Raw genomic sequence first — 14,965 nt, 5'->3', positions numbered from 1 at the left:
CATGCATTTTTTGTCGATTTTCTAATGGAATAAGATGAGAGTTTCATCTAATTTGGTTGTTTTGTTATTAATACTATGATCAAAGTAATATGCAATTTCACACTCCCAGACCTTAGACGAATATATAATCTCTCTTTAATCTAGTATAACTACGCATGGTATCGGACACATACACTTTTAAAACATCATATAATTAATGCGATTTACACTTTACATCGATTGTAGATTTGGCGTCCACTTGTTGCAATATGGCCCCGTGTTCACAAAGCAAATTGACATCGATTTTCAATGTCAAGTGACATTGATTTTCAATTTTTGTCATCGGTTCTCAAACTTGGTGTTCACAAAGAAAATCAATGTCAAATGACATCCAAAATCGATTTTCAATTTGCAATCAATGACACTGAAATTGACATTGATATTGGGCATTGTCAAATTGAAAATTGATAACAATCACCATATTAAGAAAACAATATGGCCGACTTTGAAAGACGTCTTCGTCGCGCTAGATACATACATGAATTGTTTCCGATGGATAGGAGAGTTTTCCGTGATCGAACGAACCCATTGGAAACTTTGTCCCCGTTGGAAATTCGTGAACGGTACCGGTTTTTCCCGAAAACTATTCTGTTTCCTGTCAATATGCTGAATTTGGAGAGGGCTACTGAGCGTTCTTGTCCTCTTCCGCCGCTCATTTCAACTCTAGCGGCATTGCATTTCCTTGCAACTGGAACACACCACATTGTGACGGCAGGGCTGCATGGGATTTCAAGGTCCAGTGTATCTAGAGCGGTGAAGCAATTCACGGACAGCGTGTGTCGACATCTAAATGACTTTGTTTTCTTCCCAAATATAGAAAATGTGCAACGGACGGTGCAAAAACAGTTTTATAACATCGCCGGTGCGTATTAGCGCTCAATATAATTTAATCCGACAAGTTAATGATTTTTGATTGGTTGTCAAGTAAACAAATAAGGGGAGTTAAATGTTTCTTAGTCGAATCGGGCTCAATTCAAAACGTAGTATTAGTACTGTATGCTAGATTTATACGTCTTGAAATAACATACGTGTATGATAAGTATACGTGTATGATAAGTATAATAAGCATAACTGTTTATTAATGATTGTTATTTTTGGGAACACATATATTGACATGAAAGACAGAAGATTGAACTTGTAACTTGTGAAAAAAAATGCGGAAACTTTGTTTGTAGTATACTCAAATTAGTAAAAATTATCTAATACAAATGCCGATTAAGCTACCAATGTTATTGTCTTTAAAGGTTTCCCCCAAGTGGTTGGTGTGGTTGATGGCACACATATCCGTATTCAAGCGCATAGCGCGAACGAAGACGATTATGTGAACAGAAAGGGATTTCACTCCCTTAATGTACAGGTAAAACAATAAGTGAAATAATATCCATGAACATTTCCTCAACTTGTATTTTTATTAGATTATATATGTTTAAAGGTTGTCTGTACACAGTGAAAATTGCAAAACGAAACTGGTGACAATTGGATGTTCTGTTGTTTACTTGTATTAATGTGATATCAGACAAATGACATTGTGCAGTGTGGATTTTATTAAGATTTGTGGTTTCTTTTTGCTCTATAGATGATTTGTGATGCTACTTTTCGGTTTGTTGACGTAGTCGCAAAGTGGCCTTGGAGCGTTCACGATTCAAGGATCTTTCGTGAAAGCGCCATACGTCAGCGCTTTGAAAGAGGTATAATGACAATTACATGAAGACTACTCATTATTATGATTTTATTCATCCATTGCACAAACTTATTTACGCACATAATTATTACCAGTACATCAAAATTAACAAGCACAATTTTATTTTATTGAAGCGTTTCCATATTTTCAAGTAGGTTTGATCACCAGCAATATATATAAATTATCCATCCATCCATCCATCCATCCATCCATCCATCTATCTGTTAAGTCTGGTTTTATTTTATATAACAGCTTTTAAAACGATCACATGTATTATTATCACATCACATTTGACATACTAACAACAAAAATTGAACTTCATTGAAATCACATCATTCCAAATGATCACAGTAATTAATATCACAATTATTTAAATGTAACATAAACAACAACATATTACATCAATAACGTTATAACTATGTCATAAACTTGCATGCATTAAACAATACAATTATAACAGGTGAAATGTTTCAATGTTTCCAAAATAATCTGGTAACGTATATTGCAGGTCGGTTGCAGTTCTAAATATTCCATTCATATTCATTGCATGTTTCAAATTTGAAAGAAAATGCAACAGTGAAAAATAAATTAAAAAGAGCATTATACATGCATAACAATCACCTGAATCAATGCCGCCCGGAATGCCAATCAGCTGTGGCTTGTCGCGGATGCCATCTATGACCAGGTCTTCCACGGTGGTTAATACAGCTGGAGGCCCCCTCCAGTTTCTTTTCTGTCAGACTCTTTTTTTTTTGGTTATTGTTTTTTTTTAATAGCTGCCATGCGGCTCAAAGCGCAGTTGGGGGCATTGTGTTTCACAAAAACAGCTATTGTTTATTTATTTTGTTTAATCTAAGGTTAACAAAATTTAATTCCGAATATATGTTACATTGTTTTAAAGATCCATTTAATAACTATACCTTACAAGGACTGTCGGTGTTTTGATATGGTGTCATAAGATACCTCTTGCATCCATAGCCAGAGTCACCAAGCAGAAGACCGTCGATTTCACCTGTTATAATAAAAAAGAAAGATCATTTTGCAGCACTGTAATGTCAAACAACGATATCAAGCAGTGTATTGTTTAATGCATGCAAGTTTATGACATAGTTATAACGTTATTGATGTAATATGTTGTTGTTTATGTTACATTTAAATAATTGTGATATTAGTTACTGTGATCATTTGGAAGGATGTGATTTCAATGAAGTTCAATTTTTGTTGTTAGTATGAATTATTTATTGGGCTGATGAGACGCTAATTCAATTGTGTCATTGCGTAAAAAAGTGATGTTTTAAGTTGCTTTCATTTGTCAAATGTGATGTGATAATAATACATGTGATCGTTTTAAAAGCTGTTATATAAAATAAAACCAGACTTGACAGATAGATAGATGGATGGATGGATGGATGGATGGATGGATGGATGGATGGATGGATGGATGGATGGATGGATGGATGGATGGATGGATGGATGGATGGATGGATGGATGGATGGATGGATGGATGGATGGATGGATGGATGGATGGATGGATGGATGGATGGATGGATGGATGGATGGATGGATGGATGGATGGATGGATGGATGGATGGATAATTTATATATATGGCTGGTGATCAAACCTACTTGAAAAGATGGAAACGCTTCAATAAAATAAAATTGTGCTTGTTAATTTTGATGTACCGGTAATAATTCTGTGCATAAATAAATGAGTGCAATGAATGAATAAAATCATAATACTGAGTAGTCTTCATGTAATTGTCATTATACCTCTTTCAAAGCGCTGACGTATGGCGCTTTCACGAAAGATCCTTGAATCGTGAACGCTCGCAGGCCACTTTGCGACTACGTCAACAAACCGAAAAGTGGCATCACAAATCATCTAAAGAGCAAAAAGAAACCACAAATCTTAATAAAATTCACACTGCACAATGTCATTTTGTCTGATTTCACAATAATACAAGTAAACAACAGAACATCCAATTGTCACTAGTTTCGTTTTTGCAATTTTCACTGTGGACAGGCAACCTTTAAACATATTTAATCTAAAAAAAAAAGTTGAGGAAATGTTCATGGACTTTATATCACTTATTGTTTTACCTGTACATTAAGGGAGTGAAATCCCTTTTTGTTCACATAATCGTCTTCGTTGGCGCTAGGCGCTTGAAACCACTTGGGGGAAACCTTTAAAGACAATAACATTGTTAGCCTAATCGACATTTGTAGTAGATAATTTTATACTAATTTGAGTATACTACAAACAAAGTTTCCGCATTTTTTTTTCAAAAGTTACAAGTTCAATCTTTTGTCTTTCATGTCAATATATGTGTTCCCAAAAATAACAATCACTAATAAACAGTTATGTTTATTATACTTATCAAACACGTAATATACTTAATATACACGTATGTTATTTCAAGACGTATAAATCTAGCATACAGTACTCATACAACGTTTTGAATTGTGCCCGATTCGACTAAGAAACATTTAACTCCCCTTATTTGTTAACTTGACAACCAATCAAAAATCATTAAATTGTCCGATTAAATTATATTGAGAGCTAATACGCACCAGCGATGTTATAAAACTGTTTTTGCACCGTCCGTTGCACATTCTCGATATTTGGGAAGAAAACAAAGTCATTTAGATGTAGACACACGCTGTCCGTGAATTGCTTGACCGCTCTAGATACACTGGACCTTGAGATTCCATGCAGCCCTGCCGTCACAATGTGGTGTGTGCCAGTTGCAAGGAAATGCAATGCCGCTAAAGTTGAAATGAGCGGCGGAAGAGGACAAGAACGTTCAGTAGCCCTCTCCAAATTCAGCATGTTGACAAGAAACAGAATAGTTTCCGGGAAAAACCGGTACCGTTCACGAATTTCCATCGGGGACAAAGTTTCCAATGGGTTCGTTCGATCACGGAAAACTCTCCTATCCATTGGAAACAATTCATTTATGTATCGAGCGCGACGAAGACGTCTCTCAATGTCGGCCATATTGTTTTCTTACCATGGTGATTGTCATCAATTTTCAATTTGACAATGCCCAATATCAATTTCAATTTCAGTGTTATTGATTGCAATTTGAAAATTGATTTTGGATGTCATTTGACATCGATTTTCTTTGTTAACACCAAGTTTGAAAACCGATGACAAAAATTGAAAATCAATGTCACTTGACATTGAAAATCGATTTCAATTTGCTTTGTGAACACGGGGCCTGAAAGTCAAACGTGACACTATTTATTGCATAGCAGAGCTGAAAAAGAAAACTCATGATTTTACTCGATCAAGGAGTTTCTGTTTAAAATACTGTGTTCTGCTTGTTGTTGTTTTTTTCTCATTTAAACGTATGTCACTTTCGTTTTGCCTGTGCATAATTTAGGTGTATGCTTCTGTAACATTTATTTTAACAATAATAATTATAAAAGGAAAATGTAACAGATATGTACAAAATGATAAGAATATTTCAACATAAATTTGGCATAAAAAAGGAAACCATTTTGATTGACATGTATAATTTTCATAAGTTTTCTCACACAAAAGTGTTTCAGTTTTTCAGTGCCGACCGATCCTTTCAATAAGTTAAGAATAAAGCTAATATTTCAGTATTCAAGATTGAATTTATGACATAAGCACAACTCATAATATAATTCAGAAACAGCCGAAATGTTAAATAGCACAACTACATGCATAGCTTTATGTATTACAGCACGAATACATTTCAATAACTCTGAGCTGCCGAGCTCGTGGTTGGCGTGAAAACTGATATTAATATGGCAAGTATGTGTAGTAAACATTTAGAAAAACACTTAAGTTTGATTAGTAATAAAGCTCATCAATTCACGTTTGTTGCATTTCGTTCACTTTTCAGGGTAACCAAACAACATAAATAAAATACCACCTTTGCAAAATTAAAATTATCTCTGTCATATGACAATCGCAATTTACATGATAACAACAGTGTCATGCAATCACTCAGTCATCGGTTGCGCGTTTGTAAATGATTTAATTACAAAGACATTATGCATTACATAGGCTTACTTCATCAAGTTTAAGACAGACTAAAATACTTCAGTGAATGGTAGGTATCAAAGTCAATGTAACTTCATATATGAAAAGGTCTATTGCATCTATCATCACATCTTGGGCATAAAGCACTTTTCCCATCTATGCACTCTGTTCCCCGGTCAATGGAGCATCATACTTCTGTTGGTGGAACTCGATTCTTGTTTCTGATTTTTTAGATTCGAGAGTCTCAGATCGTTCTCTGGAAAATTGTCCTCCTGCCATCTGTTTGATGCCAATAATGGTTAATATAAAAGCATGTTTGTACATTCATATTAATTTCTTATGCATTGCGTGTCGATTATTGCTGTTGTATGTCAAAGTTGCTCCATTGCCTATTAAGGAAATAAAAAAGACTGACAACTAATTTGTGACGAAGCATATAAAAAGTGCTTTCAAAAATGCATTGTTTTGGGATTTGATTAGAGTCTAAATCGCTTGCTGATGACTCTGGTTCAATCCCTGAAACTGTAGCGCGTTCTATTTAACGATAGTTTCCTTGTTTCAATATATTTTCTGTGATAATGTTGTAATGAATTTAGCAAAAATCAAAATAGAACGTTAATTATATTGTCCTTTTCGTATTTTATTAACTTCAGTTCAGTTACTAACTTAAAGGCACTCACAATGAACATCGCATTTTGAAAACAGGAACAAAACGGCAGAAGTAAAGTTGTTCCTATTTGTCCACCGATTCTCTTGTGTTATGCTTTTTAAGATTGATAAATGAATTTTAATTGCATTACATTATTTTTATTTGCGAGAGTTTTGGTTTAAGATTGGGCAAAAATGTATCTATAAGCAGTTTATTGATAAATCTTTGTGACTAAGTTATATATTACATCCTCTGAGCAGTTGCAGCTTTAATATGTATATAGTTAATCATATTTATTTCAAACAATACATATTGTTATACATCGAATAACATAAAACATTTATACAGTTAACATGTTTGAATAGGATGGGAACGAAAGACAATGTCTTATATAGTTCTTCTTCCTATACAAAAACAATTACATGTTGTTAGACAAACATAGTTGTTTTTTTATGATAACACAATAATATTAGCATGCAACAAAAGACAGAGAAACTCTGAGTAAAGAGTTTTATTTGTTAAAAGGAAAACAAACGTGTTATAGGTTAACATTTGAAGGTCGAAGGAAAGAAACTGGCAGAGTTTGTGGGACAGAATATAAGAAGCTTTGAAATACATGATTATGGCAGAAGAGGGAAAGAAGGTTGAGAGTCGTTCTCTAGCATATTACGAATCAAATCGACAGCTGTTTTCGTATTTGTTAAGAAGTCACGAGTGATGTCTCCATATAGAATAGTTTCAATGCAGGGGACAGAATATACGGATATTGAGGTAAGAGGTTCGTCGCAAATATGTGCATACTGAGTGCATTCGAGGAAATAATGTGGCGTCGTTTCGTGACGTCCGCATTGACATAACGGGAATGTAATAATATTGCGTCTGAAAAGATGTTCATTTAAAGCACTACACTTTGTTCATAGGCGCGTGTGTAACAGTTGAGATCGTCTTTCGCCGTATGAAAATAGGAGATTTGCAATCGATCGATCTGCGTTAATATGCTTTTTGACGGAATTGATCAAGTCAGCGTTATGGGCGACATCGGGGAATATGTATATAGCTAATCATTTATTTAAAATACATTTTAGACGCAATTAAACATTCATATTATTTCTTTATTTATTTTGTTACATTGTTTGTGAATGTACATAAAATACTTATGTGCAGGCTGTTCTTTAAAAATGTGTAATTCTTTCCCTTATGAGCATTTTGTTAAACGATTTAATAAGCCATAAAACACACGCAATAATGAGTGATGTAATTTAAATAATCATAGCATCAGTCTGAGCGTAACATTACTTATTTCCCAATGTCAATTAGGTAAAGATTAATTAATTCCCAATGTCAACCGTCGAAATCGAACAGCATATACATTAGAACTTCTTAAAATTCAACACCATTAACTGTCCAGCACTTCTTGAGGGTGTTTTCAAGTGCAGTCGTTAAACTAACGATATGATGACGAGGGCCGGTACGATGAGAATAAGGGATACGCAAAGTTGGGGTCCGAAAAGACGCGTTTCCAATTATCTGTGTTCTTATGTTTACGACAAGTTAATGTCAAGCACATTTTCTCTTTAAAAGACATCTCTTGCTACATTTTTAAATTTTAAAAGCCGGTGTGCATTTGTTTTATTTATTTATTCGGGAACCAGATAACAATGTTACAATAAAAAAATGTGAAAATTAATTCATTATGCTGATTCTTGTCATCGTTCAAAAAATGGAATCGCAATTTGTAAATTACTGACATTTCCCTATAAATCACTGGATATCATAGAATAACAGTTCCAAATTTTAAGTACATAGTATTGCCTGCTGCTCTGAAGGGACTATGAATTGATAATATTGAGGAACATTGATTGTAAAACACAATAAAGCTGCAGAGCCGGGCGCAAAGCATTCGTTTAATTATTATAATTTAACGATCAGTACAATACTGAGGTTGAAAATATTGAATCGCAAAAATGAGACATTTGTGTTTTCGAATCGTTCTTGTGAGACGATGTCACGCTAATTCTTTCTTAGTTGCAGTTGATAATAAAAGAGGTTTTTCAAACCGCATGGACTGTAACCGATGTTGACGTGGCAAACATGTGTGAAAACAGGTGAAATACCTTCTTTTGATGCCTGCTCATATTTTCTCAGTCACAGGCCTATTCACTAAATATAATATTTAAAAGAACTGGTTTTAAAAGAAGTGTGCATTTGTATACTCTTGGTGAACACTCTAGCAATTTACCAATTAGTCACGAATAAAATAATTATAATATTATGACAATACACTATACAATACATGTGGCCACCATTATGAATAAAAAGTTCAAAGGTCAAACCATTTCACACATGGTAATTTAAGAACGTGAATATTGTTCGATTAATTTTACCATGAATAGGGGTGGTGACAATCTTATAAAAATAAAATGTGAACATTATTTAAATCTTAAAACATCGTTCAACAGGTCACGTTCAAATTACCTTCCGAAGACCTACAAGAAGCAGTCATGATGGGTCCCATGAAATTGCTCTTTTCAAATCCATGTGTTGGGAAGTGTACTTGATAAAGTAATAGTTCTCCAATATATCATCGGGAGTTAATCATGTACAGTAAATATTGGCTGTATAAATCGATATATAGTTATTTTTGGAAATCAAACAGTCAGTGCTCACGTTAATTTAATTCATAGCATTTTGTGATTCTTTACCAGAACAATTTCAAGGGAACAATTTCATTGGCTCCGCAAAATGTCATACGAATGTTACCTTTAATTTAAATTCATCAGATCTAGTAAGCAAATATTATAGTAGTTTCAGACAGGAGATGCTCAACTAGAGTGTTTGACTGGTTGCCAAAACGACATAAAGACGCAAAAGCACAACACCTGCATCAATATAAGAAACAATAAATCACAACTCATATTAGTGTGCTTACGTTTATTTTTCAAATTTCAAAGGTCATGTGTTGCGCTTTGGTTACTTGTTCGACTCTGCCACTAATACGCTGAAATAGAGAGACCCATCAATAATTAGTGTGTATGTTCAAAACAACATTAAAGATTGTAATTAAAGATGTGGTAAAATTAGTTGACCTCTTTACTAGACACCACTTAAATCTTAGATAAATGAAAAAACAACTCCGTAAAAGTGTAATGAAATAAAAATGTAAATGCAAATTATATTCATGTAATAAGTCTTTAAACAATATGGTGAGTCACTTTCTGAACAGAATTTTAAATAGACATAAGTTCATCAGATGTTGTAGTATCCAGGGTAAAAAGCAAATAACAAATATGTATGCTAAAATGAAAATACATAAAAAATTCACCTGACAAAATCCTTTGATGTATTTATAAATGTAAGTATTAGTTTTAATAGAGATTCCCTGAACATAAAAAAACGAGCTGTTACGAAGAAACATTAATCATTGGAACTGTGTTACCGGTGATGAAACTTAAGATAGAAGTTCACATGAATATGATATAACAAACGATTAATAGATTGTATAAAGTCAACCTGTAGTAATGAACTTACTTGGACATTTGCGGTTAGAACACGTGACCTTTCCATCGTTACATTTGCAATCATTACAATCATCTTTGAAAGTTTGACTGTCCTGGTAGGTGTTTCCTTCGTAGGTGCATGTCTTCTCTGTAATTTAACACAACTATGCACATAGTGAAACTTCAGCTTCATCTGCAGTAAAGGAAACATGGTAATAGCATGTGCTCTCTAATTAACAACAGTAGTCGATCTCTGAACATTGTGAAAAAGCAAATAAACAGAGAAAACCCACAAGTACAAAACAGACCAATCAAACGCTGCGATCTACCGATTGGAACGGGGAAAACAGAGCATATTAAGTTTAAACTGGAGCTCCACATTTCACAACCATCCCGTAACTATTCACATCAATGGCAAATGTATGCAATAGACAAAACAGAAAAATTATTTTTTTTAATGTTAACGGAATATTGGAAAATACATTTCAATTTAATTACCATTTAATTCACCTAACGGTTGAAAACACATCGGAGCAACACAATTGTCACGTGTTTTTATGCGTGATGAATAAAAACATTAATAATAATCCAAAACCTCTCGTTTTCTATTAAACTCTTCAGAAAACATTGCATCATGTAGTTAAATAGTCTCATAATTGTCGTGCAATATCAGATAAAGGCCGTAAAAATTCTTCTGAAAGCCAATGTAAGTAAATGTGTTGTGTAAGTTTATTCTAGGATATATCAAAAGCATCTCTTTAATGGTATAATAATATTAAATTTAAATACAAATTATATCTTTTGTATGATATTTCTACACAAATATGGTAATTTACCTTCTGAAAAAACTTAAAATAGAAATTATTACACCAAATGATGAAGCACCCAAAGTAAAAATAAGCAAATTGCAAATTCGTATACGTATATGAAAATACGGTACAGATGAATACATTTCACTACAACAAACAACTCATATCGATTTAAAAAACTGTGTATGTATTATTCTCAAAAACCTTATTTTCACACGGAACAAATCGATCGAGATACATTTGCAAATCCTGTGTATTAAGCATTTTTTAATTAACTTAACCAACTTTTATAGAGATTGCCAGAAAAGTACACACTTTTCTATTTAACTTAAACGCATTTTTATTCAGTAACAATTATCCTGGGAACCAGATTGCAAATGTAGACATAATGGTACAAAAGCAAAATTAAATATAATAAATGACTGATATAATGTAGATCTTCAGCCGGTAGCATTGGACAGAGTGACACCTTATTAGCACCTGCAGAAAAGAAAGATTCTAGTATCATGTGGCTCGTTATGTATTGTACGTTTTCTATCTCTGAACATCGCAACACAAAACAAATACATTAGACAACACCATCAAGTACACAACAGAACAAAGAATAATAACACTCGGTACACCAAATATAAAACGTTTGATAAATCAAAGAATCTGAGTTTTACTGGATCTGCAAATCTTACATCATCACGGAGCTACCAATCAATAGCTCATTCATACAAGTGACAACGTGGTAAAAATACAAAAACACGTAATGTGAATACTGCAGTGGGCATCGGATTGGCACGGCTAATGAAAAACACTGTGGGATTAATACACATTTTAAGGAGTTCCAAACCTTTCACTTAGCACAGATGTGCATATACAAATGAATCAGCTTATGGCATCACAAGTCAATTTAAATAGGTATAAAATATAATACAGTTGATTGTAAATACTATTCATATGTTCAATGGTTGGATGCAAAACAGAGAAGCAGAATGTAAAACGTGCATATGTACCTCCGATGTTGAAGCATACAGAGTAAACAACGTTTATGTAACGTTTTTACTGGATTGTCGATGTTGAAAAATGTAACAGAAGCAAGTATAATGATAACATAAAAAAGACTGATATATCGTTTGCATTTAAAATGTAAAAAGTAACTTACTGGCATATACGCGTTGTGAACATTTGACTGTTCCATCGTTGCATGTGCACTCGCTATAAACGTCTATGAAAGTTTGACCGTCCTGATAGGTATTTCCTTTGTAGGTGCATTGTTTCTCTGTAATTTAACACACATATGCACAAAATGTAACGTCAGCTGCATCATTATTAAAAAGATGGGTAAAAGCATCTGTTTTTTCGATGGCAAGATGTTAATCTATTAGCATTATTGCACAAAAGAAATATATAAGCCAACATACCCATCTACACTACACGATAGGCTTATACTGGATTGTCGATGTAGAACAATGTAAAAGAAGCAAATATGAACATAACATAAATACGAATGTTGCATCGTTTGCATTAAAACTGTAAAAAGTAACTTACTGGGATATACGCTCATCCACAACCTCTCGTTTTCTATCAAACTTTTCAGAACACATTGCACCATGGAGTTAAATAGTCTCAAAATTGTCGTGCAATATCAGATAAAGGACGTAAAAATTATTCTTAAAACCAATTTAAGTAAATTTTTTGTGTAGGTTTATTCTATGATATATCAAAAGCATCTCTTTAATGGTATAATAATATTAAATTTAAATACAAACTATATCCATTTACCTTCTGAAAAAAACTTAAAATAGAAATGATTACACCAAATAATGAAATATCCAAAGTAAAAATAAGCAAATTGCAAATACGTATACGTATATGAAAATACAGTACAGAGGAATACATTTTACTACAACAAACAACTTATATCGATTTAAAAAAACTGTGTATGAATTATTCTAAAAAAAACTTATTTCCACACAGAACAAATCGATCGAGATACATTTGCAAATCCTGTGTATTTAGCATTTTTCGAATTAACTTAACCAACTTTTATAGAGATTGCCAGAAAAGTAAAAAAATTTCTATTAAACTTAAACGCATTTTATTCAGTTACTATTATGCTGGGAATCGGATTGCACATGTAGACATTATCGTACAGAAGCAAAAGTAAATATAATAAATGACTGATATAATGTAGATCTTCAGCCGGTAACATTGGAAAGAGTGAAACCTTATTAGCATCTGCAGAAAAGAAAGATTCTAGTATCATGTGGCTCGTTATGTATTGTACGTTTTCTATCTCTGAACATTGCAACACAAAACAAATACATTAGACTACACCATCAAGTACACGACAGAACAAAGAATAATAACACTTGGTTCACCAAATATAAAAGTTTGATAAATCAAAGAATCTGAGTTTTACTGGATCTGCAAATCTTACATCATCACGGAACTACCAATCAATAGCTCATCCATACAAGTTACAACACGGTAAAAATACAAAAACACGTAATGTGAATACTGCAGTGGGCATCGGATTGGCACGGCTAATGAAAAACACTGTGGGATTAATACACATTTTAAGGAGTTCCAAACCTTTCACTTAGCACAGATGTGCAAATACAAATGAATCAGCTTATGGCATCACAAGTCAATTTAAATAGGAATACAATATAAAACAGTTGATTGTAAATACTATTAATATGATCAATGGTTGGATGCAAAACAGAGAATCAGAATGTAAAACGTGCATATGTACCTCCGATGTTGAAGCATACAGTGTAAACAACGTTTATGTTTGGGTTTTACTGGATTGTCGATGTTGAAAATGTAACAGAAGCAAGTATAAAGATAACATAAAAAAGACTGATAATATCGTTTGCATTTAAAATGTAAAAAGTAACTTACTGGCATATACGCGTTGAGAACATGTGACTGTTCCATCGTTGCATGTGCACTCGCTATAAACGTCTATGAAAGTTTGACCGTCCTGATAGGTTTTTTCTTTGTAGGTGCATTGTTTCTCTGTAATTTAACACACATATGCACAAAATGTAACGTCAGCTGCATCATTAGTGAAAACATGGGTAAAAGCATCTGTTTTTTTAATGGCACGATGTTAATCTATTAGCATTGTTGCACAAAAGAAATATATAAGCCAACATACCCATCTCCACTACACGTTAGGGTTTTACTGCATTGTCGATGTAGAACAATGTAACAGAAGCAAATATAAACATAACATAAAAACGACTTAACATCGTTTGCATTTAAAATGTAAAAAGTAACTTACTTCCATATACGCGTTGAGAACATGTGACTTGTCCATCGTTACATTTGCACTCGCTATAAACGTCTATGAAAGTTTGACCGTGCCGATAGTTTTGTCCTTTGTAGGTGCATGGTCGGTCTGTAATTTAACACACAGATGCACAAAGTGTAACGTCAGCTGCATCATTAGTAAAAAAATGGGTTAAAGGCATATGGGTTTTTAATTGCATGTTGCCAATCCATTAGCATTTTTGCTCAAAAGAAATATATCAGCCAACTTATCCATCTACACAACAGAACACAACGACTTATACATCGTTTATATTCATCCCGAATCAATCAACTTAATTGGACAAGTTTTTTATAGCCACTTAAGTGTTGATGTCGATTCACAGTTTTTATACCATTTACATAGTGGGACAAACTCGTAAATCTTGTTTTAGTTGACCATTTATGAATTACAAATTTCTTCATATGAACACACGTGTTTTTAAATGCTTGATATAAATAGAAACACGATTACTTTTCAGAACACTAAACTTCATTTATCGATGACCTACTCGGTAACTCAAGGTCAATAAGTAGACTGTTCCTTTGTTGCATCGCAACAGTACAATCGTCCTTTTTATGTGTTTCTTCGTGATTGTCTGATTCCAACTTTATGAACAAGCTTTAAGAACAATTTCAATCGTTTAAGACCAATGCGATAATTATGATACATTAAATCTTTATATTTCGTAAACGCTTTCCACAAATATGCTCTCATATCTCGTTATAAGCCATGTCGTAATTATCAACGTCATCTGCGTTATACACATTATACGCACTTTCCCGACATTCAACAGTGACATTTTCAATGCCGTTCCATCTCAAAGTTAACTTAAGCAAATATAAGTTACGCATTTTACTTACTGGTAGCCGAAGCCAGAACGCAAAGGCTCGCTAATACGAAAAAGATATGTATCGGCGTCATCTGAAACAAAAACAATTGTTAATTTATCGCAGTTTTTCCGTCA

General features: G+C 33.4%; 1 protein-coding gene and 1 long non-coding RNA gene across 2 annotated transcripts; both read right to left on the bottom strand.

The window, feature by feature from the left end:
• Positions 1 to 2,634: 2,634 nt before the first annotated feature.
• Positions 2,635 to 4,719, bottom strand: LOC127859661 (putative nuclease HARBI1). Its single transcript, XM_052397167.1, has 4 exons — positions 4,381 to 4,719; positions 3,822 to 3,905; positions 3,492 to 3,603; positions 2,635 to 2,732 (listed from the first exon to the last, which is right to left on the bottom strand). Exons 1-4 carry the CDS (start codon positions 4,717 to 4,719, stop codon positions 2,635 to 2,637), a joined length of 633 nt encoding a protein of 210 aa, XP_052253127.1.
• An 8,873-nt stretch (positions 4,720 to 13,592) lies between these two features.
• LOC127860283 (uncharacterized) lies at positions 13,593 to 14,965 on the bottom strand. Its single transcript, XR_008039674.1, has 3 exons — positions 14,862 to 14,965; positions 13,972 to 14,088; positions 13,593 to 13,703 (listed from the first exon to the last, which is right to left on the bottom strand). It is a non-coding gene; the product is annotated as an uncharacterized LOC127860283 (long non-coding RNA).

This window comes from Dreissena polymorpha, chromosome 15, assembly GCF_020536995.1.
Source record: "Dreissena polymorpha isolate Duluth1 chromosome 15, UMN_Dpol_1.0, whole genome shotgun sequence".
NCBI classification, from domain to species: domain Eukaryota; kingdom Metazoa; phylum Mollusca; class Bivalvia; order Myida; family Dreissenidae; genus Dreissena; species Dreissena polymorpha.
The sequence above is the reverse complement of the archived record's forward strand: the minus strand, read 5'-3'. Positions and strand labels throughout refer to the sequence as shown.

Coding starts and splice junctions, on each gene's coding strand:
- LOC127859661 (XM_052397167.1), bottom strand. CDS start 4,719: ATGGCCGACATTGAGAGACGTCTTCGTCGCGCTCGATACATAAATGAA. Junction 3,906..4,380: donor TCAAGCAATTCACGGACAGC/GTGTGTCTACAT, acceptor TTGTCTTTAAAG/GTTTCCCCCAAGTGGTTTCA. Junction 3,604..3,821: donor TTCACTCCCTTAATGTACAG/GTAAAACAATAA, acceptor TTTGCTCTTTAG/ATGATTTGTGATGCCACTTT.